Raw genomic sequence first — 24,447 nt, forward strand, 5'->3', positions numbered from 1 at the left:
TGTACTTCAGAAAGATTGTTCTTTCAAAGGCGTGGCTTAGATCAAACTAGAGACAGGAAGACCTTAAGAGCCCACTTCGGCCGGGCGCGGTGGCTCAAGCCTGTAATCCCAGCACTTTGGGAGGCCGAGACGGGCGAATCACGAGGTCAGGAGTTCGAGACCATCCTGGCTAACACGGTGAAACTCCGTCTCTACTAAAAAATACAAAAAGCTAGCCGGGCGAGGTGGCTGGCGCCTGTAGTCCCAGCTACTTGGGAGGCTGAGGCAGGAGAATGGCGTAAACCCGGGAGGCGGAGTTTGCAGTGAGCTGAGATCCGGCCACTGCACTCCAGACCGGGCGACAGAGCGAGACTCCGTCTCAAAAAAAAAAAAAAAAAAAAAAGAGCCCACTTCGACAAAAGTGAAGACAGTGGGGATGGAGGCGTCACCAGGAATCAGAAGTGTTCATCAGGCCTAAGTGACAGGCCTTGGTGAGCACCTGGATGTGGGAGAGGCCTCTTGGCTGAGTGAGGTGGCTCACGCCTGTAATCCCGGCACTTTGGGGGGCCGAGGTGGGCAGATCACAAGGTCAGGAGATCAAGACCATCCTGGCCAACATGGTGAAACCCCATCTCTACTAAAAATACAAAAATTAGCTGGTTATGGTGGTGGGCACCTGTAATCCTAGCTACTCGGAGGCTGAGGCAAGAGAATCACTTGAACCTGGGAGGCAGAGGTTGCAGTGAGCTGAGATCACGCCACTGCACTCCAGCCTGGGCAACAGAGGGAGACTTTGTCTCAAAAAAAAAAAGAAGGCCGGGCGCGGTGGCTCAAGCCTGTAATCCCAGCACTTTGGGAGGCTGAGACGGGCGGATCACGAGGTCAGGAGATCGAGACCATCCTGGCTAACACGGTGAAACCCCGTCTCTAGTAAAAAATGCAAAAAACTAGCCGGGCGAGGTGGCGGACGCCTGTAGTCCCAGCTACTCCGGAGGCTGAGGCAGGAGAATGGCGGGAACCGGGAGGTGGAGCTTGCAGTGAGCTTAGTTCCGGCCACTGCACTCCAGCCTGGGCGACAGAGCAAGACTCCGCCTCAAAAAAAAAAAAAAAAGAAAAAAAAAAATGAGAGGCCTCTTGAATTAATCCAAGATTTCAGATGTGATAAATTGGATAGTGTGCTATTAATCATGACAGAGACCAAAGTCTCTTTAGTCAGGAGAGAGGAAACTGAGGTACCAATGGGACCTCCATGAGGAGCTGCCTAGTGAGCAAATGAATCTCCCAACTGGCGCTCAGCAGAGGCCTTAGCTGGTCACACCAATTTGAGAGTCTTGAGCCCAGAGGCAGGGGTCAGCAGCTGGGATGGAAGATAGCTGGGTGGGAGAGCAGGATAAGTACTATTTAGGCATGACCAGAAGAAAGTAGGTGAAGAGAAAAGCCCAGAGGGAAAAACCAGGTGAGTCATAGCCTTACAGTGCCAAATTTTGCACATAGTTCAGATACAATGAAGATAAATGCAAAATTTGGTAATTAAGAGGCCTTCCCTAAGGGGAGAAGTTTCAGAGGCCACAGAGAAAGCAAGTACCCTAAGTGATGGAGAGAATGAGAGGAAGAAAGGGAGACAGGGTTCATGCAGCTTGTGGTTTTGAGACCCTTGGATGAGATGTGATGGAAAGAGGTGGAGGAAATTCAAGGTCATGGGAGATTTTCTTCTGACAAAATGAGAGCTTGACCTCCTGAGGGAAAGGAACTCAGAGGAGAGCTGAAGGTGCAGCAGTGATAACTGATGCAAGCAGGTCCCGAGAAAGCAGGAGGATGATCCCACTGTGATCCCACACTGATGAGGTTCTGCAGTGGGAGGGTGCAAGTTGGGTGAGTTTACTGAGAAAAGAGATCAGTGAGTAGGAAGCAGGAGGCAGAGACTGGGTAGATTTTTTAAAGAATGGAGTAGCCACTGAGGGGCGAAGGCCAGAAAGGCAAGGGGAAGGACTGACAAACCAAAGGCTCCTGAGTGAGTGGACCCCGGATGGATGGTGGCATCAACCCAGTTTGGCGATTTTCTTCAGCAGGGCTGCCCATGTGAGTCACAGAATGGATGCTGATGAGAGCCACAGGTCTGTAGGGCAGAATAGCCCGTCATCCTCCAGGGGTTCCACCAGATTATAAACGCCTAGATTTTAAAGCTCATGTTGCGCACTGGAGAAAACACGGGCTTTGGAGGCGGCAAGCTGAAAGTCATTACCTCCTGCTAAGCATTCTGCCTGACCTGAGCCTGGGTCCTCTGGTTTGTTAGGATCCATGCCTCCCCTCGCCCCCAGAAGGGCACTGTAAAGACTAAACGAGGTATGGTCTGTGGAAGACCCCAGCATCTTCCCAGCATCCACAGAATTAAATGTTAATTTTTTTCCTTATATGGGAAGATACTTATTCTTTTGTCTCTTCTGACTGCATAAATACTGAATTGTATGTATCATACTTGCATTTTTTTAAATCTCCAAATCTAAACTTATAAAAATAGATTCTTTGCTTTGTACAAGCGTTCACAGCAGGATTCTTTTCAGTAGCAACAGCCCCCACAACATTTAAAACATGGTTCAGTTGACAATGATTTCAGGGACACATCTTAGGCCTAAGCATAAACGTGTATGTGTTGTAGTTGTGACCCTAGAAAGAGGGATTTACCAACCAAGCATTGGTGCTGAAGTCACAATCCCCAACTTCCCTTGACCCAGATACTGTTTTATCTGAAGGACTCAGCATCTGTAGGAGGGCATCCCTGCTAATTCAGCTCTTCCAGAGACAGCAGAGCTAGGCTGCCTGGGTCTGAATTCTGGCTCTGTCATTTACTGGCTGTGTAGCCTTGGGTAAGTTTATTGATACCTGTGGGCCTCAATTTCCTCATATGTAAAATGAGAGTTAATAACAGTACCTGTAGCTCCTAGGATTGTTTTGAGAACTAAGAGCATTAGTACATTTTAAAAGCTCAGAATAGTACCTGGCACCTCTGCTAGTGACTGAACGTGAGAGCTGCTGTACCCCTGCTGCTGCAGGCTGGGAAGGCTGTTTAAGTATTGTGAGACATGTATGGAGAAAAGACTTCGGTATAATTGCCATCACAACACACGCACTGACACTTCCCCATAACACACATTAAGAGTGACGTGGTGCCTGCTCCTGGGAGCAGCCTCCAAATCCCAAATCATAATAGTAACCAAAATGAGGGGAGCTGCAGCGTCAACCCCAGTGATCAAGAAAAGATGTGAAGGAACCACCTGGATTCAGGGCACTGAATCTGCATATTACCTATCTGCATCCCATCGTGTGCAGCTATCTGTAACTGCACAGACTGTATTACAAATTTCTAGTCCTGTCCTAACATCTTCTGGAGGGAATAACTGCTGCTGCCTTGAAGACCCACAGTGGCAGCAATAGCCCACTAAATTGCAGAAGGACGCCGCTGTAGTAGTAGGTACAGTGGAATAGTTTGAAAGTTTGAACTCACGTTTTTTACTTCCCCAGCTGCAGTCCAGGGCTTACTTGAAAAGCTAAAACCTTACCTGCTAGGAGCTCCCGGCTGCTGTTATCAGGTACATCCTCAGTGCCCTGGGCTGAGTCCTTTTTCTCTAGGGTTAGCTGTTTAAAAAAATTAGAAGTCCTAAGTGAGTTTTGCAGAAACATGAATGAGCCCTAGTGAAACAGGAGTGTGCCTGGTGGCTTCACTGAACTCACAAGGTTGTCTGCCCTCACCTGGAACTCCTTCTTCCTCCTGGCTCATGAATCCCCCTAGCCACCCTCCAGTCTTCAAGGTTTCCCTCTGTGGATCCTTCTGCACTCTGGCCACTCACGGTACATCCTTTCTTCTCTGAGCTCCAGTCTCTTGGCTACTGCCTGCCCATTCCTCGGGCTCTGCGTACTCTGCAAGTATCCTGTGTGCCCGTTCATCAAGTAATGTGCATATGTCCATTTTCTACACCCTAAATCCCTTCAATGGCAAGGGCCATCATGCCTGTATCACTTTACAGCTACCTGAGTGCCTTACACAAGGTAAGTTTGAGAAAGCAAACCTGGGAAGCCACAGGGTGTATCATCTGTAGCCTCCTAGAGCCCTGCCACACTGGTTAGTTCAATAATTTGCACAGAGAAAAAGAGATTCTTACTGAGACTAGGACCCAATTCTCCCAGCTCCTTTTCAAGAATACAGATGTATAAAAATAGATATCCTCTTCTCAAAATTAAAAATTTGTGGCCCGGCGCGGTGGCTCATCCCAGCACTTTGGGAAGCTAAGGCAGGCGGATCACCTGAGGTAAGGAGTTCGAGACTAGCCTGGCCAACATGGTGAAACCCCGCCTGTACTAAAAATACAAAAATTAGCTGGCCATGGTGTCAGGCGCCTGTAATCCCAGCTACTCAGGAGGCTGAGGCAGGAAAATTGCTTGAACCTGGGAGGTGGACGTTGCAGTGAGCTGAGATCACGCCATTGCACTCCAGCATGGGTGACGAGTCAGACTCCATCTCAAAAAAAAAAAGAAAATTAAAAATTTGTGCTTCCTTGCCGGGTGCAGTGGCTCAAGCCTGTAATACCAGCACTTTGGGAGGCTGAGGCGGGAGGATCACAAGGTCAGGAGATAGAGACCATCCTGGCTAACACGGTGAAACCCCACCTCTACTAAAAATACAAAAAAAAAAAAAATTGCATTGGGAGTTATACCTAATGTAAATGACGAGTTGATGGGTGCTGACGAGTTGATGGGTGCAGCACACCAACATGGCACAAGTATACATATGTAACAAACCTGCACGTTATGCACATGTACCCTAGAACTTAAAGTATAATAATTAAAAAAAAAAAAAAATTAGCCAGGCGTGGTGGCGGGCGCCTGTAGTCCCAGCTACTCAGGAGGCTGAGGCAGAAGAACTGCGTGAACCCGGGAGGCGGAGCTTGCAGTGAGCCAAGATGGCGCCACTGCACTCCAGCCTGGGCGACAGAGCAAGACTTCATCTCAAAAAAAATAAAAATAAAATAACATTTGTGCTTCCCAGGAACAAAAGTGAAAAAATCCACAAGAATGGGAGAAAACGTTTACAAATCATACCTGTTAAGGAACTTTTATCCAAATTAAAGAACGCTTTTAAAAATTTATTTATAGGCCAGGCACGGTGGCTCACGCCTGTAATCCCAGCACTTTGGGAGGCTGAGCCAGGCGGATCATGAAGTCAGGAGTTTGAGACCAACCTGACCAACACGGTGAAGCCCCGTCTCTACTTAAAATACAAAAATTAGGCATGGTGGCTCACACCTGTAATCCCAGCTACTCAGGAGGCTGAGGCAGAAGATTCACTTGAACCCGAGAGGCAGAGGTTGCAGTGAGCCAAGATCACTCCACTGCACTCCAGCCTGGGTGACAGAGTAAGAATCCGTCTCAAAAAAAAAAAAAAAAAGTATATTTTTTGTAGTGACGTGGTCTCACTGTGTTGCCCAGGCTGGTCTTAAACTCCTGGGCTCAAGTGATCCTCCCACCTCAGCCTCCCGAAGTGCTGGGATTACAAGTTTGCGCCACCATGCCTGACCCAGGGTAAAGAACTCTCATAACTCAGTAATTTAACAAACCAATTTAAAAGTGGGCAAAAGATTTGAATAGACATTTCTTCAAAGAAGATATACAAATGGCCAGTAAACACATGGAAAAGATACTCAGCATCAATATTCATTAGAGAAATGCAAATCAAAACCACGAAATTACTTCACATGCACTAGAATGGCAATAAGAAAAATAATGACAACAGTTAATGAGGGTATAGAGATATTGGAAGCATCACACAGTGCTGGCAGGAATGTAAAATGGTGCAGACCATGGAAATCGGCTAGAAAGTTCTTTAAAAAGTTAAAACATAGTGTTACCATATGACTCAGCAATTCTACTCCTAGATAGATACCCAAGAGAGTTACAGACATGTCCACACAAAAGTGTTCATAACAGCATATTCATAATAGCTAAAAAGTGGAAAAAAACTTGTGTTAATCAACTAATTAATGGATAAAATGTGGTATATCCATACAACGGACTATTATTCAGCCATAAAAATGGATGAAGTTGTTATATGTTATATGGTACAACACAGATGAACCTTAGAAACACGCTAAATGAAAGAAGTCACATAAAGGCCCTATGTTGTATGGTTCCATCTATATGAAGTGTCCAGAATAGGCAAATCCACAGAGATGGGAAGTATACTAGTGGTTGCCAGGGACTGAAGGGAGACGGGAACTGGGACTCACTGTGAACAGGTACTGCTAATGGCATGATGGAGATGTTCTGTAATTTAGTGGTGATGGCTGCACAGCACAGTGAATATACTTAATGAGTTTTATTCTTTAAAGTGGTAAATTTTATGGTATATGAATTATCTCCATAGGAGACCTATCATATATTGTTTACTAAAATAAGTTTTAGTTCCCAAGTAATTACATTCCGAGGAACATAGGAAGGGCAAAAGTAATCCTAAAGACGTGAAGAAACAGGATATTTTCTAAACATTTTTATCTTGAGAGATAATTTTTTTTTTTCTTTTTGCTTTAGCTTGGAAAATCTCATGTCATAGATAAATCTTTCTCCTATCTTGAAACTGGTCTTATCAAGGAACTACCCACATTTGAGATATGAAGCTCTGGGCCTCTCTGGGAGCCTTGCATACCCTTCATTAATCACCTGGTTCCCCAGATAAGACAGCCCTGACCTCAGGATACACTTCCTTGGATTTAACATTCTATGGGACATTTATTTCTAGTCTACCCCTCCCCCCACCCACCAGAAACAATGCCTTTCCTTAGAAAATTGCCTCCTTGTTACTACTCCTGCTCATTCTGGGTTTAAATTCTCAGTCCCTACATACACCTATGACACTAAACCCTGGAGTACTATCTTGTTCACTCCATCCTGGCCCACTGTCTCTGTTCCAACATTCAAGCTTAGAATATCCACTCTTAGCCAGGTGCAGTGATGCACTCCTGTAGTTCCAGTTACTCAGGAGGCTGACACAGGAGGATCACTTAAGCCCAGGAGTTCGAGGCTGTAGTGCACCATGATCACACCTATGAATAGTCACTGCACTCCAGCCTGAGCAACATAGCGGGAACCTGTTTCTAAAAAAATAAAAACAAAACTAATACCCTTTCCATTCCTGCATGACCTTTCCCTGAATATATTCACTGTAAATACACACTCCCTCATTTTTTCAGTTCCTCAATAGAGCATATAATAGATGATTTTCTTCCCTATTACTCAAGAGGTCAGCTATTCTACCTTTCCTGTTTAGAAAACAGAATGGCCCAGAGATGAAAGAATTTGACCTATCATCCTTAGTCTTGTAGTTCTAGCTGAAGCCACTGGGTGCCACTCTTGTACCACTAACAAGTTAGTTATCACTAAATGGCCATTACCAGAGGGAAACCTGATGAGGATGTTGAGTGGAGAAGCATCGGTTCTACTCAGTGACCTGGATCACTCATCTGCCCTGGGCTTGCAACCCAGTCCTCTGTGTTAACAATATTACCAGGCTTCAGAGCCAGGAGATCTCAGTACAAATTCTAGCCTTGCTATTTACTGACTATGTGATTCTGGGCAAATTATGAAAGTTCTATAATCAGTTTCCTCATCTTTAAAGTGGGAAAACTATGACCTAACTTATAACATCTTTGCAGAGATTAAAATGAAAATCTCAGCACAGATTAGGGATTCAGTAAGTGTTCCTTCTTTCCAAGACCTATGACTGCTGGTAAGACCTTGAGTTCACTAGCCATCTGCCAAATTAATTGGGCTATGAATGGCCCTGAGGCTATGAGCCATGACTATAGCAAAAGAACAGGGTAAAAGAGGTCAGATCTTTTTTATTTTTTCTTTTTTTTGAAACAAGAGTCTTGCTTTGTCACCCAGGCTGGAGTGCAGTGGCATGATCTTGGCTCACTGCAACCTCCCTAGGTTCAAGCAATTCTCATGTCTCACCCTCCTGAGTAGCTGAGACTTACAAAGCGTGTGCCAGCAGGCCCAGCTACTTTTTTTATTTTTAGTAGAGACAGGGTTTTGCCATGTTGGCCAGGCAGGTTTCAAACTCCTGACCTCAAGTGATCCACCTACCTTGCCCTCCCAGAGTGCTGAGATTACAGGAGTGAGCCACTGCGCCTGGCCCAGATTACCTTTTTTAGGTCTTACTGGGATACTACAGAGGCCCAAGTAAAAGAAATTCAGAGGCTGAAACACTCCTAGATCCTGAAGAGTCCCTCTGCCCATATATCCTGGGTCCTATGATAACAGCACATGCCTTACCCTGAACCTGTCCCTAGAAAGCTGAAGATGCGGATGGCTGTAGTGAACTGCATTTTCCCCCACCCCAAATATGTCCAAATTCTAACCCCCAGAATTTGTGAATGTGAGCTTGAGAAAAGTCTCAAATTGTAATTCCGGATCGCAGGATGGGATCAGCCTGGATTTAGGGTGGGCCCTAAATCCCTAATTACCCGCCTGTAATCCCAGCACTTTGAGAGGCCAAAAAGCAGCCAGATCACCTGAGGTTAGGAGTTCAAGACCAGCCTGGCCAACATGGCAAAACCCTGTCTCTACTAAAAATACAAAAATTAGTCGGGCATGGTGGCAGGGGCCTGTAATCCCAGCTACTCAGGAGGCTGAGGCAGGAGAATCACTTGAACACAGGAGGCAGAGGTTGCAGTGAGCTGAGATGGTGCCACTGCACTCTAGTCTGGGCGACAGAGCAAAACTCAGTCTCAAAAAAAAAAAAAAAACAAAAGCACAGATTTGAGAGAGAGGGAGAAAGCAATGTGAAGATGGAGTTGCAGTTTGGAGTTATGCAAGCTACAAGAAACCAAGGAACAGTTTTTATCAGAAGCTAGAAGAGGCAAGGCAAGGAAGCACTCTCCTCTAGAAACTCTGGAGGGAGTGTGGCCCTATGAACACCTTGATTTTGGACTTCTGGCCTCCAGAACTGTGGCAGAATAAATTTGGGTTGTTCTTAAACCTTCAAGTTGATGTTAATTTCTGACAGCATTCCCAGGAAACTGATACAATGGATTTTAGCTTTATTTGCGCAAGGCATGGACAGCAGCTTTCCAAGTCAGAGGGAAACTGGCAAGAGTATGTGCCGTGAAGCAGCTGAAAGGAACAGTAGACGCATTCCTGGGAAGTGCATCCTAGAAAGCACAGCCAGCCATGAAAGGTGTGGTGAAGGGAGCACTGACGGCTTTACTGCTGCTCTGTGCCTCTCTGGTCACACTGAAAAGGAAGATGGTCAAGTCCACGAGATGCTTTGATTCTTGGGTGCCTGGGCACCTGAACTTCCCCACCCAATCAGGCAAGCAGAAGTACAAGGGGCAGAGTAGATGCAGTAGAGGTACCAAAGGCCCTGTTACTCATTTTCTTAGAAATAGTGTCTATAGTTTTTATAACTATTGAGATATAAACTAACAGAGTAAACTGCATATATAGAAAATGTACAATTTTTTTTTTTTTTTTTTTTGAGACAGAGTCTCACCCTGTCGCCCAGGCTAGAGTGCACTGGCATGATCTCAGCTCACTGCAACCACTGCCACCCGGGTTCAAGCAATTCTCCTGTCTCAGCCACCCAAGTAGCTGGGATTATAGTGGTCTGCCACCACGCCTAGCTAATTTTCAAAATATTTTTAGTAGAGACGGGGTTTCACCATCTTAGCCAGACTGGTCTTGAACTCCTGACCTTGTGATCCACCCACCTCGGCGTCCCAAAGTGCTGGAATTACAGGCTTGAGCCACTGTGCCTGGCCGAAAATGTACAATTTTTAAGTACACATGTGCATACCTGTGAAACCATCACTGTCAACATAATGAACATACTCATCTCCCTGCAAGTGTCCTGCTGTCCTTTATGATAATTCCCTCCAACTCTTCCACCTCCCATCCTCTAGTAACCACTGACCTGTATAGATTAGTTGGCATTTTATAGAATTATATGTAAGTGCAGTCAAACAGTATGTACTCCTTTATTTCTCCATTTTTTCACTCGCCATGCTATTCAGATTCATCCATGTCACTGTGTGTATCAATAGTTCTTTCCTTTTATTGCCACATAGTATTCCTTTATATGAATCTATTACAATTTGTTTATCCATTTCCGTTGATACTGGGTTCTCATTTGGGGCTATAACAAAAGCGCCATGAAGATTTGTGTACAAGTCTTTGTGTGGAGATATGCTTTCATTTCTCTTGGGTAAATACCTAGGAGTGAAAGAACTATTTGGTCATATGACAGGTGTATATTTAACTTTTTAAGAAACTGCTGTTCTCCGAAGTGCTTGTACCATTTTTCATTTCCACAGTGTATGTGAGTTCATTCTTCCACATGCTTGTCAACATGTGGCATAGTCAGTCCTTTTATTCCAGTGGTGTGAAATGATTACTTCATTGTGGTTCTTTGAACTTTTGTTGCGACTGATGATGTTGGGCATCTTATGTCTTTTTTTTTTTTTTTTGAGACGGAGTCTCGCTCTGTCGCCCGGGCTGGAGTGCAGTGGCTGGATCTCAGTTCACGGCAAGCTCCGCCTCCCGGGTTCACGCCATTCTCCTGCCTCAGCCTCCGGAGTAGCTGGGACTACAGGCGCCCGTCACCTCGCCCGGCTAGATTTTTGTATATTTTAGTAGAGACGGGGTTTCACCGTGTTAGCCAGGATGGTCTCGATCTCCTGACCTCGTGATCCACCCGTCTCCACCTCCCAAAGTGCTGGGATTACAGGCGGCATCTTATGTCTTTATCTGCCATTTGTGTATCTGTAGCTTCTTTTGTGAAGTGTGTTCAAATATTTTGCCCATTTAAAAAAACTGGGTTGTGTTGTTATTAATGAGTTTTAACAGTTCTTTATATATTGAGGAATATTATGGTAAGATTTTTAAACATTCAATTTTAAAAATAGATACAGTACTATCAGGTACATGGGGTACTTCTTGAGTGAACTTCGTATCATTCAATGAATTTGTCCATTTCATCTAAGTTGTCAAATGTAAAGTTGTTCAGAATATTCTGATAATCCTTTTAATATCTGATGCTACCTTTCTGATTTCTGATAGTGACAATTTGTGTTCATTCTTTTTATTCTGATTAGTCTGGCTAAATGTTTATCAATTTTGTTAATCTTCTGAATGAGCCCCCTTTTAGTTTCATTGATTTTTCTCTATTGTTTTTCTGGTTTCTATGTTACTGATTTCCATTCTGATCTTTATTATTTCATTTCTTCTGTTTGTGTTTAATTTGCTCTTCTTATTCCAGTTTCAGTTGGAAAGTGGTATCATGGATTTGAGCCTTTTTTTCTTTTCTAACACAGGCATTTTCCCCTCTAAATACTACATCAGCTGCATCCCACAAATTTTGATAATTTGCTTTTCCATTTAATTAAATTAAAATATTTCTAATACCGCTTTGATTTCTGTGTTTAACTCATAGGTTATTTATAAATGTGTCATTTAGTTTCCAAATATTTAGGGATTTTCTAGATATCTTTCTGTTACTGATTTTGCTGTAATAATTCTATTATAGTCAGAAACATACTTTTATGACTTAGATCCTTTAAAATGTATTGAGACGGCCGGGCGCGGTGGCTCAAGCCTGTAATCCCAGCACTTTGGGAGGCCGAGACTGGCGGATCACGAGGTCAGGAGATCGAGACCATCCTGACTAACACGGTGAAACCCCGTCTCTACTAAAAAATACAAAAAAAAAACTAGCCGGGCGAGGTGGTGGGCGCCTGTAGTCCCAGCTACTCGGGAGGCTGAGGCAGGAGAATGGCGTGAACCCGGGAGGCGGAGCTTGCAGTGAGCTGAGATCCGGCCACTGCACTCCAGCCTGGGCGACAGAGCGAGACTCCGTCTCAAAAAAAAAAAAAAAAAAAAAAAAATGTATTGAGACATATTTAATGCCTTAGAATATGTTCTATCTTGCTAAAAGTGCCTTATGCACTTGAAAAGAATGCATATTCTTCTTCTGTGCTGAACAGAGTGTTTTTATAAATGCCAGTTAGGTCAAAGTGTTTGAAAGCATTGTTCTGACTTTGTCTCTACTTTTCAAAACTATCAATTATTGAGAGAATTATTGTTGAAATCTCAAAATATAATTTTGGATTTGTCTATTTCTCCTTATATTTCTATTAGTTTTATGTATATTTTATTTATTTATTTATTTATTTATTTATTTTTGAGACGGAGTCTCGCTCTGTCGCCCAGGCTGGAGTGCAGTGGCCGGATCTCAGCTCACTGCAAGCTCTGCCTCCCGGGTTTATGCCATTCTCCTGCCTCAGCCTCCCGAGTAGCTGGGACTACAGGCGCCCGCCACCTCGCCCGGCTAGTTTTTTTTTTGTATTTTTTAGTAGAGACGGGGTTTCACCATGTTAGCCAGGATGGTCTCGATCTCCTGACCTTGTGATCCGCCCGTCTCGGCCTCCCAAAGTGCTGGGATTACAGGCTTGAGCCACCGCGCCCGGCCTAATTTATTTATTTTTGAGGCAGGGTCTCGCTGCCACCTAGATTGGAGTGTAGTGATGTGATTTTAGCTCATGGCAACCTCTGCCTCCTGGGCTCATGCAATGCTTCTACCTCATCCTCCCAAGTAGCTGGGACTACAGGCATGTGCCACCATGCCTGGCTGATTTTTCTTTTTTTTTTTTTTGTAGAGACGGGGTTTTGCCATGTTACCCAGGCTGGTCTTGAACTCCTGGGGTCAAGTAATCCACCTGCCTCGGCTTCCCAAAGTGTTGGGATTACAGGCGTGAGCCATCGTTCCCAGCCCCCTGTATCATGGTTTTGTTTCACTGTCGCCCAGGCTGAAGTGCAGTGGTGTGATCTTGGTTCACTGCAACCTGTCTCCCGGGTTCAAGCAATTCTCCCGCCTCAGCCTCCTAAGTAGCTGGGATTACAGGTGCATGTCGCCACACCCGGCTAATTTTTGTATTTTTAGTAGAGACGGGGTTTCACTATGTTGGCCAGGCTGGTCTCGAACTCCTGACCTCAGGTAGTCCACCTACCTCGGCCTCCCAAAGTGCTGGGATTACAGGCGTAGCCACCACACGTGGCCTGTATCATGTTTCCCTCCACCCCCCACCGCTGCCCTGCGCTTCCCCAAGACACAGTCTCACTCTGTCACTCTGGCTTGAGTGCAGTGGCATGATCTCAGCTCACTGCAACCTCTGCCTCCTGTATTCAAGCAATTCTCCCTCAGCCCCCCCACCCCCTCCGAGTAGCTGGGATTATAGGTGTGCACCACCATGCCAGGCTAATTTTTATAATTTTAGTAGAGATGGGGTTTCACCATGTTGACCAGGCTGCTCTCAAACTCCTGACCTTGTGATCCCCCTACTTTGGCCTCCCACAGGCATGAACCACAGTGCCCAGCCTGTATCATGTATTTTAAAGCTCTCTTAATATGTGCATGAAAGAGGAAAAAAAGAAAAAAAAATGTGCATGAATGTTTAGGACTATTGTCTGTGATTAATTGATCTTTTCATTATTATGAAATCATTTTTTTTTTTTTTTTTTTTTTTTGAGACGGAGTCTCGCTCTGTCGCCCAGGCTGGAGTGCAGTGGCCGGATCTCAGCTCACTGCAAGCTCCGCCTCCCGGGTTTACGCCATTCTCCTGCCTCAGCCTCCCGAGTAGCTGGGACTACAGGCGCCCGCCACCTCGCCCGGCTAGTTTTTTGTATTTTTTTAGTAGAGACGGGGTTTCACCGTTTAGCCCGGATGGTCTCGATCTCCTGACCTCGTGATCCGCCCGTCTCGGCCTCTCAAAGTGCTGGGATTACAGGCTTGAGCCACCGCGCCCGGCCATGAAATCACTCTCTTAATCCTGGGTAATATGCTTTGATCTGAAATCTACTTTGATATTACAGTAGCTTCTTCAGCTCTATTTTATTAGGGTAAGCATGGCGTATCTTTTTCTATTCTTTGAATTTTTTTCTGTCTTTATATTTAAAGTGAGATTCTTGTACATGCATGTTGTTGGCTCTTGTTTCTTTACCCAGTCTAACAGTCTCTGCCTTTGTGTGTGTGTGTGTGTGTGTGTGTCTTTTATTATACTTTAAGTTCCAGGGTACATGTGTACAACGTGCAGGTTACATATGTATACATGTGCCATGTTGGTGTGCTACACCCATTAACATTAGGTATTTCTCCTAATCCTATCCCTCCCCCCTCCCCCAACTCCATGACAGGCCCCGGTGTGTGATGTTCCCCACCCTATGTCCAAGTGTTCTCATTGTTCAGTTCCTACCTATGAGTGAGAACATGCGGTGTTTAGTTTTCTGTCCTTGCAATAGTTTGCTCAGAATGATGGTTTTGCTCAGAAAGATGGTTTCCAGCTTCATCCATGTCCCTACAAAGGACATTAACTCATCTCTTTTTTATGGCTGCATAGCATTCCATGTGTATATGTGCAACATTTTCTTAATCCAGTCTATCATTGATGGACATTTGGATTGGTTCCAATCTTTGCTATTTTGAATAGTGCCACAATAAACATATGTGTGCATGTGTCTTTATAGCAGCATGATTTATACTCCTTTGTGTATATAACCAGTAATGGGATCACTGGGTCAAATGGTATTTCTAGTTCTAGATCCTTAGGGAATTGCCACACTGTCTTCCACAATGGTTGAACTAGTTTACAGTCCCACCAACGTGTAAAAGTGTTCCTATTTCTCCACATCCTCTGCAGCACCTGTTGTTTCCTGACTTTTTAATGATTGCCATTGTAACTGGTGTGAGATGGTATTTCATTGTGGTTTTGATTTGCATTTCTCTGATGGCCAGTGATGATGAGCATTTTTTCATGTGTCTGTTGGCTGCATAAATGTCTTCTTTTGAGAAGTGTTTGTTTGTATCCTTCGCCCACTTTTTGATGGGGTTGTTTTTTTTCTTGTAAATTTGTTTAAGTTATTTGTAGATTCTGGATATTAGCCCTTTGTCAGATGGGTAGATTGCAAAAATTTTTCTCCCATTCTGTAAGTTGCCTGTTCACTCTGATGGTAGTTTCTTTTGCTGTGCAGAAGCTCTTTAATTAGATCTCATTTGTCTATTTTGGCTTTTGTTGCCATTGCTTTTGGTATTTTAGTCATGAAGTCCTTGCCCATGCCTATGTCCTGAATGGTATTGCCTAGGTTTTCTTCTAGAATTTTTATGGTTTTCTAGAGTTTTTATGGTTTTAGGTCTAACATTTAAGTATTTAATCCATCTTGAATTAATTTTTGTATAAGGTGTAAATCTCTGCCTTTTAATTGGATTATTCAGACCATTTACTTTTTTTTTTTTTTTTTTGAGACAGGGTCTCACCCTGTCACCGAGGCTGGAGTGCAATGGTGCAATCCTGGTTCACTGCAACCTTTGCCTCCCATTCTCAAGTGATCCTCCCTGCCTCAGCCTCCCAAGTGGCTGAGACTACAGGTGTGCACCACCATACTGAGCTAATTTTTTTTCCTTCTTTTTGAGATGGAGTCTTGCTCTGTCGCCCAGGCTGGAGTGCAGTGGCGCAATCTCGGCTCACTGCAGGCTTCACCTCCTGGGTTCAAGGGATTCTCCTGCCTCAACCTCCCCAGTAGCTGGGACAACAGGTATGTGCCACCACACCCCGCTAATTTTTGTATTTTTAGTAGAGACAGAATTTTACCACGTTGGCCAGGCTGGTCTCAAACTCCTGGCCTCAAGTGATCCACCTGCCTTGGCCTCCCAAAGTGCTAGGATTGCAGGCATGAGCCACTGTGCCCAGCCTCAGCTAATTTTTTTTTTTTTTTTGAGACGGAGTATCGCTGCAATGCCTAGACTGGAGTGCAGTAGCGTGATCTTGGCTCACTGCAACCCCCGCTTCCTGGGTTCAGTCTCCCAAGTAGCTGGGACTACAGTGTGTGCCAACATGCCTGGCTAATTTTTATATTTTTAGTAGAGACGGGGTTTCACCATATTGGCCAGGCTGCTCTCGAAGTCCTGACCTCAAGTGATCCATCCACCTTGACCTCGTAAAGTGCTGGGATTACAGACGTGAGCCACCGTACCTGGTCTAATTTTTTAATACTTTGTAGAGACAGGGTTTCACCGTGTTGGCCAGGCTAGTTTTGAACTCCTGAGTTCAAGCAATCTGCCTGTCTTGACCTCCCAACGTGCTGGGATTACAGGCTGAGCCACTGCGCTTGGCAAGACCATTAACATTTAATGGAATAGTTGATATGATAGGGTTTAAATATATCGTCTTCATAAGTGTTTTCTGTTAGTCTCATGTGTTCTTTGTTCTCTTTTCCTCATTTTCTGCCTTCTTTTTTGGATACAGAGTCTCACTCTGTTGCCCAGGCTGGAGTGCAGTAGTGCGATCTCGGCTCACTGCAACCTCTGACCCTGGGCTTCAGGCAATTCTCCTGCATCAGCTTCCCAAGGAGCTGGGACTACAGGTGCGAGCCACCACGCTGGGCTAATTTTTATTTATTTTTTATTTTTTTAGTAGAGATGGGGTTTGACAATGTTGGCCTTGAACTCCTGACCTCAAGTGATCCGCCCATCTCAGCCTCCCAAAGTGCTGGAATTAGAGGTGTGAGCCACTGCACCTGGCCATTCTGTCTTTTGGGTTGAGTTTTTATGATTCTCATTTTATTTCCTTTTATTTCCTTTTTTGACTTACAACTCCTTGTTGTGTTATTTTGTTTTATTTATTTATTTTGAAGCAGAATTTCACTCTTGTTGCCCAGGCTGTAGTGCAATGGTGCAATCTCGGCTTACTGCAACCTCCGTCTCCCAGGTTCAAGTGATTCTCCTGCCTCACTCGCCTGAGCAGCTGGGATGAGAGGCACGCACCACCACACCTGGCTAATTTTTGTATTTTTAGTAGAGATGGGGTTTCGCCATGTTGGCCAGCCTGGTCTCAAACTCCTGACCTCAGGTGATCTGCCCGCCTCGACCTCCCAAAGTGTTGGGATTACAGCCGTGGGCCACCACGCCCGGCCTTGTTGTGTTATTTTCATGGTTCCTTTTATTTATTTGTTTTTGAGACAGTGTCTGGCTCTGTCACCCAGGTGGAGTACAGTGGCACATTCTTGGGTCACTGCAGCCTTGACCTCCCAGGCTCAAGCAATCCTTCCACCTTAGCCTCCCAAGTAGCCAGAACTACAGGTGTATGTCACCATGTCTGGCTAATTTTTTTTTTTTTTTTTTTTGTAGAGACAGGGTTTCACCATGTTGTCCAGGCTGGTCTTGAACTCCTGAGCTCAAGCGATCCACCTGTCTTGACCTTCCAAAGTGCTGGGATTACAGGAGTGAGCCACCATGTCCAGCTGGTTCCTTTTATTTTTAATTTATCAGTTTACCTTCAATTAGTATTATATCACTCCACATATAGTATACTACCTTACAATAGTATATTTCCATTTCTTTCCTCTTGGTCTTTGTGCTATTATTGTCATATATTTTACTTCTCCATAGGTAATAAATATTATAATACAGTGTTACTATTTGTGCTTTAAAAAGTCAATTATGGCAAGGACGTAAAGGATGTAAAGGATGAGTTGATGGGTGCTGACGAGTTGATGGGTGCAGCACACCAACATGGCACAAGTATACATATGTAACAAACGTGCACGTTATGCACATGTATGCTAGAACTTAAAGTATAATAATAATTTTTTTTAAAAAAGTCAGTTATGGGCTGGGCACAGTGGCTTGAGCCTGTTATCCCAGTACTTTGGGAGGCCAAGGTGGGCGGATCACCTGAGGTCAGGAGTTTGAGAACAGCCTGGCCAACATGGTGAAACCCCGTCTCTATTAAAAATACAAAAATTAGCCTGGCGTGTTAGTGGGCGCCTGTAGTCTCAGCTACTCGGGAGGCTGAGGCAGAAGAATCGCTTGAACCTGGGAGGCAGAGGTTGCAGTGAGCCGAGGTCATGCCACTGCACTCCAGCCTAGGCAACAGAGGGAGACTCCATCTCAAAAAAAAAACAAACCAAAAAAACCCAAAAAAAAAACCAAAAGAAAATCCACTTTTATCTTTTCACCTTTTTGGATGCTGGAGATCTAGAATTTCCTTGGTTGGGGTCTTTACCCTCAAGGAGGTCAAATAGCTTTTAACTGGTTTTGTGATGGTCTCCTCTAATGAGTGAAGGGAGATCCTAGCAGGAAATTCTGTTTCTCCAGATTCCAGGTGTAGCTGGTAGTAGTCGTCTAACTGAAGCCCACTTTTCTGGCTCTCTTGGCTCCAGTCAGTAGGATCAACTTATCTGGAACTAAAATTATAGGATGAATAAATAAGAGAGATTAAAGATGAAGTTATCCTACAGTGTCTTCTGGACAAGATGGTGTAACAGGGACTGAATCTACCCTCCTGCCTGAAATAACAAAAATCCTGGATACAACGTATGAAACAACGGCTTTCAAGATATTGGACACCAGGCAACCAGTGGGATAGTCATTCCTGAGAGATAGAAAACAGATGATTTTGTTTCACAGACTTCCTTGCTGAAAGGCTGACCTCAGATTATGCAGTCTGAAACACCTGTACCTACCCACCCTCAATTCAGGATTCCCATATATCAAAATGGAAGATTCCCACCAAAGTACTGATTATTTACACTTACCTGCTTCACCTCACATGAGCAGTGGTGAAGAAATTGGTGCTGAGTGATCTCATGAAATACTTTGTGCAGTTTGGTTTCAAACTCTTGTGTGTCAGCTGCCTAAAATGGGCCAGAAATAGAACATGCTGAGTTCCAATACTGGAAACCAAGGGGGGAAGTTCTCACACAAAGTTTATACAGGGAGAAGAGGAGGCAGATAGTAGGCAAGCCATTAAAGTTAGGAGTTTTCTTAGTCTTCATGAAGGTAGGACAGGTAAAAAGAAGGCCTGAGCTACTTGGTATAAGACAAGCAGTTGTGACTCCTATATGTCTTCCCACTTCTGTCATCTAAGCAAGATCTTTCAAAGAAGGTCTTTGTTCTCCCATCTTTTTTTTTTTTTTTTTTTTTTTTTTGAGACAGTCTCACTCTGTCACCCAGGCTGGAGTTCTGTGGCACAATCTTGGCTCACTGTAGCCTCCGCCTCCCAGGTTCAAGTGATTCTCCTGCTTCAGCCTCCCGAGTAGCTGGGACTACAGGCATGCACCACCACACCCAGCTCATTTTTGTATTTTTAGTAGAGATGGGTTTCACTATGTTGGCCAGGCTGGTTTCGAACTCCTGACCTCAGGTGATCAACCCACCTCAGCCTCCCAAAGTGCTGGGATTACAGGTGTGAGCCACTGCACCTGGCCTGTTCTCCCATCTCTGTAGGAGATAAATATCCAGAAGATCCATCTGTTCATGAAGGGGTTATATAGACTGCTCTTCTATAAGAAGAGTTTCCAAGACAGCACAGGTTCTACTGCATAACTGAGGCTGATATGAGACTCTTTTTTTTTTCTGACAAGTCTTTTAGGGAGGAGAGGAACAAAATAATACAGTTTGCACCCACAGGAAATAGGTAACAGCTTTCTACTTTTAAATATATAATTATAGGATGTTAGAATTAAAGGGGACCAGGGTAATAACCTAATACAACACACTAATTTTATGGATGAGGAAATTTAAATTCAAAAAGGAGAAGTGGGCTGGGCGCAGTGGCTCACACTTGTAATCCCAGCCCTTTGGGAGGCCAAGGCAGATGGATCACCTGAGGTCAGGAGTTCGAGACCAGCCTGACCAACATGGAGAAACCCCGTCTCTACTAAAAATACAAAATTAGGCATGGTGGCACATGCCTGTAATCCTAGCTACTCGGGAGGCTGAGGCAGGAGAATCGCTTGAACCCAGGAGGCAGAGGTTGCAGTGAGCCGAGATCACGCCATTGCTCTCCAACCTGGGTAACAAGAGCAAAACTCCGTTTAAAAAAAAAAAAAAAGGCCAGGTGTAGTGGCTTATGCCTGTAACCCCAGCACTTTGGGAGGCCAAGGCGCACAGATCACCTGAGGTCGGGAGTTCGAGACTAGCCTGACCAACATGGAGAAAACCCGTCTCTACTAAAAATACAAAATTAGCCAGGCGTGGTAGCACATGCCTGTAATCCCAGCTACTAGGGAGGCTGAGGCAGGAGAATCACTTGAACCTGGGAGGCAGAGGTTGCGGTGAGCCGAGATCATGCCATTGCTCTCCAACCTGGGCAACAAGACTGCTGTCTCCAAAAAAAAAAAGAAAAAAAAAAGAAGTGACCCACCCAAGATCTCACAGCTAGTTAGCACAAACGTTAGGGCTTTAATGGATACCTTAGAATTCCCAATATAGTGTTCTTCTCACTACCTTGTGCTATTCACATGACCCAGAAAGTTGAAGTTATGATAAAATACACTAGCTTATAAATGTGTTATACACTTTGACTCATAACTCCATTTACAGAAATTTGTTCTAGAAAATAATTCAAAAGGAAGAAGATATTACATAAAAGTATTAACTGAAACACTATATAATCAAGAATGTAAACAAATGTCTAACAGAGGAATCGTTTATTAAATTAGATTTAAACAATACGGTGGGATATTAACTAAAAATTCTAAGACTGTTGAAATGGGGAAAATGTCAAATTATATATGAAAATAGAATGCTTTGATTACAACTATATATGAGATAATGAGTAAAAATTATAGTGATAAATTTTACTATTTATTATTTAAAAATTTTTTTGTATTATACTAGCTTTTCAAGAAAACTATACCAAAAAAATGAAGCAACAAATATGGAATGATATATTGCGCATTGATAATAGCAGTTGGTCGGCACACATTCCTAAAGGAAGGGAAACACTAACATTTATTAAGAATCTACCATATGCTATGCACTTTGACACTGTCTTAGTCCATTAGGGCTGCTATACCAAATTCCTGTAGACTGGGTGGCTTGTAAACAATAGAAACTGATTTCTCACAGTGCTGGAGGCAGGGAATCTGAAATTAAAGTGCCAGCATGGTCAGGTTCTGGTGAGGGCCCTCTTCTGGGCTGTAGGGTGCCCACTTCCTCCCTGTGTCCTCACATGGCAGAAGGGGTAAGGGTCTCTCTGGGGCCTTTTTTTTTTCGGTGGGGGTGTGGGGGGACAGAGTTTCGCCCTTGTCACCCAAGCTAGAGTGTAATGGTGCGATCTTGGCTCACTACAACCTCCACCTCCTAGGTTCAAGCGATTCTCCTACCTCAGCCTCCCAAGTAGCTGGGATTACAGGTGCCCACCACCACGCCAGGCTAATTTTTTTGTTTTTTTTGTTTTTTTTTTTTTTAGTAGAGACAGAGTTTCACCATGTTGGTCAGGTTGATCTGGAACTCCTGACCTCAGGTGATCCACCCACCTCGGCCTCCCAAAGTGCTGGGATTACTTACAGGCATGAACCACCACGCCCGGCCTGGGGCCTCTTTTATAAAGGCACTAATCCGGCTGGGCGCAGTGGCTCACGCCTGTAATCTCAGCACTTTGGGAGGCCAAGGCAGGTGGATCACCTGAGGTTGGGAGTTTGAGACCAGCCTGACCAATATGGAGAAACTCTGTCTCTACTGAAAATACAAAATTAGCCGGGCGCGGTGGCACATGCCTGTAATCCCAGCTACTCAGGAGGCTGAGGCAGGAGGTTTGCTTGAACCCTGGAGGTGGAGGTTGCGGTGAACCAAGATCGTGCCATTGCACTCCAGCCTGGGCAACAAGAGCGAAACTCCGACTCAAAAAATAAAATAAAAATAAAGGCACTAATCCCATTCATGAGGGCCTAATGACCTAAATCACTTCTCAAAGGCCTCATACCTCCTAATGTTATCAGTTCAGGGGTTAGGATTTCAACATATGAATTTTGGGGATATATAAACATTCAGACCATAGCACACATTTAGCTCTCACTTTCATAACTCTGTGAGGTACTATTATTTTTTCCAATTTGTAGACAAGTCTCAGAACTACAGGCCTAAACATAACTAATAAGTAAATGAGTCAGGATTTGAACGTGAGCCTCTGATTCCGTATTGCCACATACATGTAATAGTTAAGGTTGCTCAGTTATTTCCAGTGTATTCTGTCGCCATGAGATAGCATTCTTCAACAAGGAATTAGATTAGGAATCACTGATCTAGTCCTAGCTCTGTTCCTTTTTTTTTTTTTTTTCCTCTTTTGAGATGGAATCTCACTTTGTCACCCAGGATAGAGTTCAGTGGGGTGATCTTGGCTCACTGCAACCTCCACCTCCTGGGTTTCAGCAATTCTGCCTCAGTCTCCTGAGCAGCTGGAACTACAGGTGTCCACCACCACACCTGGCTGATTTTTGTATTTTTAGTAGAGACAGGGTTTCACCACATTGGTCAGGCTGGTCGTGGGCTCCTGACCTCAAGCAGTCCACCCGCCTCAGCCTCCAAAAGTGCTGGGATTACAGGTGTGAGACACCACACCCAACCCTAGCTCTGTTCTTAACTAGCTGTGTGACCTAAAGCAGAAATCTTAAATAACTTGTTTTCTTTTCTTTTTTTTTTTTTTTTGAGACGGAGTCTTGCTCTGCCACCCAGGCTGGAGTGCAGTGGCCGGATCTCAGCTCACTGCAAGCTCCGCCTCCCGGGTTTACGCCATTCTCCTGCCTCAGCCTCCCGAGTAGCTGGGACTACAGGCGCCCGCCACCTCGCCCAGCTAGTTTTTGTATTTTTAGTAGAGACGGGGTTTCACTGTGTTAGCCAGGATGGTCTCGATCTCCTGACCTCGTGATCCGCCCATCTCAGCCTCCCAAAGTGCTGGGATTACAGGCTTGAGCCACCGCGCCCGGCCCAAATATTTCTTAAAACTTAAGCCTGGTACTATGTAGCATCACAGTGGCGCAAATAAAATAATGTTTCTAAAAATACTGTACATTTTACAAAGATAAGCAGTAGAATGTCATTAAAATCATGGCTCTTTTTTTTTTTTTTTTTGATGGAGTGTTGCTGTTGTCACCTGGGCTGGGGTACAATGGGGCGATCTCGGCTCACTGCAATCTCCCCCACCCAGGTTCCAGCAATTATCCTGCCTCAGCCTTCCAAGTAGCTGAGATTACATGCAACTGCCACCACGCCTGGCTAATTTTTGTATTTTTAGTAGAGACATGGTTTCACCATGTTGGTCAGCTAGTCTCAAACTCCTGACATCAGGTTATCCACCTGCCTCAGCCTCCCAAAGTGCTGGGATTACAGGCATGAGCCACCACCCCGGACATTTTTTTTTTTAAAGACAGGTCTCACTCTATTGCCCAGGCTGGAGTGCAGTGGCATGATCATGGCTCAGCCTCAACATCCTAGGCTCAGTTGATCCTCCTACCTCAGCCTCCTGAGAAGCTGGAACCACAGGTATGCACCACCCCACCTGGATGATTTTTTAGTTACTTGTAGAGACAAGGTCTCTCTATGTTGCCCAGGCTGGTGTCAAACTCCTGTGCTCAAGCAATCCTCCCACCTTGGCCTCCCAAAGTGCTGCGAGTATAGGCATGAGCCACCATACCCAGCCCAAACCCTGGCACTTTTAAGCATCCCCATACCCAATCTCCTACTAACTTGAAGGGTCTGGAGACACATCTTTCGGAAGCTGCTCCTAGTGCTTCCAGTCAGAATACTCATGATGGAGTTCACAGCCACTGCGAGTGAGGCCTGTAGTTTCTGCTGAGCCTGGGAAACATAACAAGTAAGGGGAAGACTGCGTGAATCCCAGGATGTGGTTTAGAGAATCCCAGAGGGCCCACACATTTCCATCAGAGCAGGATTTCAACAATTCTTCCTATCCATCAACAAAAGTTACTGAGATCCTCACATATTTTTACACCGTAACATTTAGGGAATTAATATAACATTTTTAAATGTTCTCGCATTTCACAGAGGTGACTTACTGACACAGACACATTTAGAGAAGACAAGCAATAGGACACTGGTCAAGAAAACAGACACACTATTTGAAAAAAAAAAAGCTTTTAGTTCGCTCTCTTAGTGTGGTTGTTTTTTCCCTGAAAAGTGGGCCATATGAGGTAAGAAATGTGTTACCAAAAGTACACAGGATGGATGGATTTAGAAAATCAGGTAAGAAGAGAAGGTGATAGTGTAAAGAATTAGGAAAATAGGGGAGGAATGTAAGACACAGCAAAGCAGCAGCTCCAGAAGTCTGTGTGGGAAGGGGAATTATATGGATAAGGAAGAGATGTGTTATCAGCCATTTTCCCCTATTAACTATTTCCTTATTTACCCAAACACACCTACTAGGAGGTAAGACTAACCAAGCTGGTTACAGTGATCCATCTAAGCTACAGTTTGAGTTGTAGGCTAGATGCAGCGTTATAAGATCACCCAGGTGACAGAACAGAGGAAGGGGCATTAAGGGAAGAAGGGCTCCTGGGCCCTGTGCCTGCTATATATGCTTGCTATCTTTTTCTTAGAGAATAGGAGAAAAGAGGCTGTGAATTCCTTATTAC

At 44.5% G+C, this 24,447-nt stretch overlaps 1 protein-coding gene across 5 annotated transcripts in view; it reads right to left on the reverse strand.

The window, feature by feature from the left end:
- The window catches only part of CUNH11orf80 (chromosome unknown C11orf80 homolog), a 92,390-nt gene that overhangs the window by 1,735 nt on the left and 66,208 nt on the right, over window positions 1–24,447 (reverse strand). For all 5 annotated transcript variants that reach the window (XM_033207663.1, XM_033207662.1, XM_033207665.1 and 2 more), the window contains 3 exons: window positions 23,543–23,653; window positions 18,610–18,708; window positions 3,537–3,612 (listed from right to left, as the gene is read on the reverse strand). In XM_033207663.1, the coding sequence (XP_033063554.1) occupies window positions 3,537–3,612; window positions 18,610–18,708; window positions 23,543–23,653 (286 nt within the window). The remainder of the gene's footprint in view (window positions 1–3,536; window positions 3,613–18,609; window positions 18,709–23,542; window positions 23,654–24,447) is intronic.

Source organism: Trachypithecus francoisi, unplaced genomic scaffold (assembly GCF_009764315.1).
Source record: "Trachypithecus francoisi isolate TF-2019V2 unplaced genomic scaffold, Tfra_2.0 Lachesis_group8, whole genome shotgun sequence".
NCBI classification, from domain to species: domain Eukaryota; kingdom Metazoa; phylum Chordata; class Mammalia; order Primates; family Cercopithecidae; genus Trachypithecus; species Trachypithecus francoisi.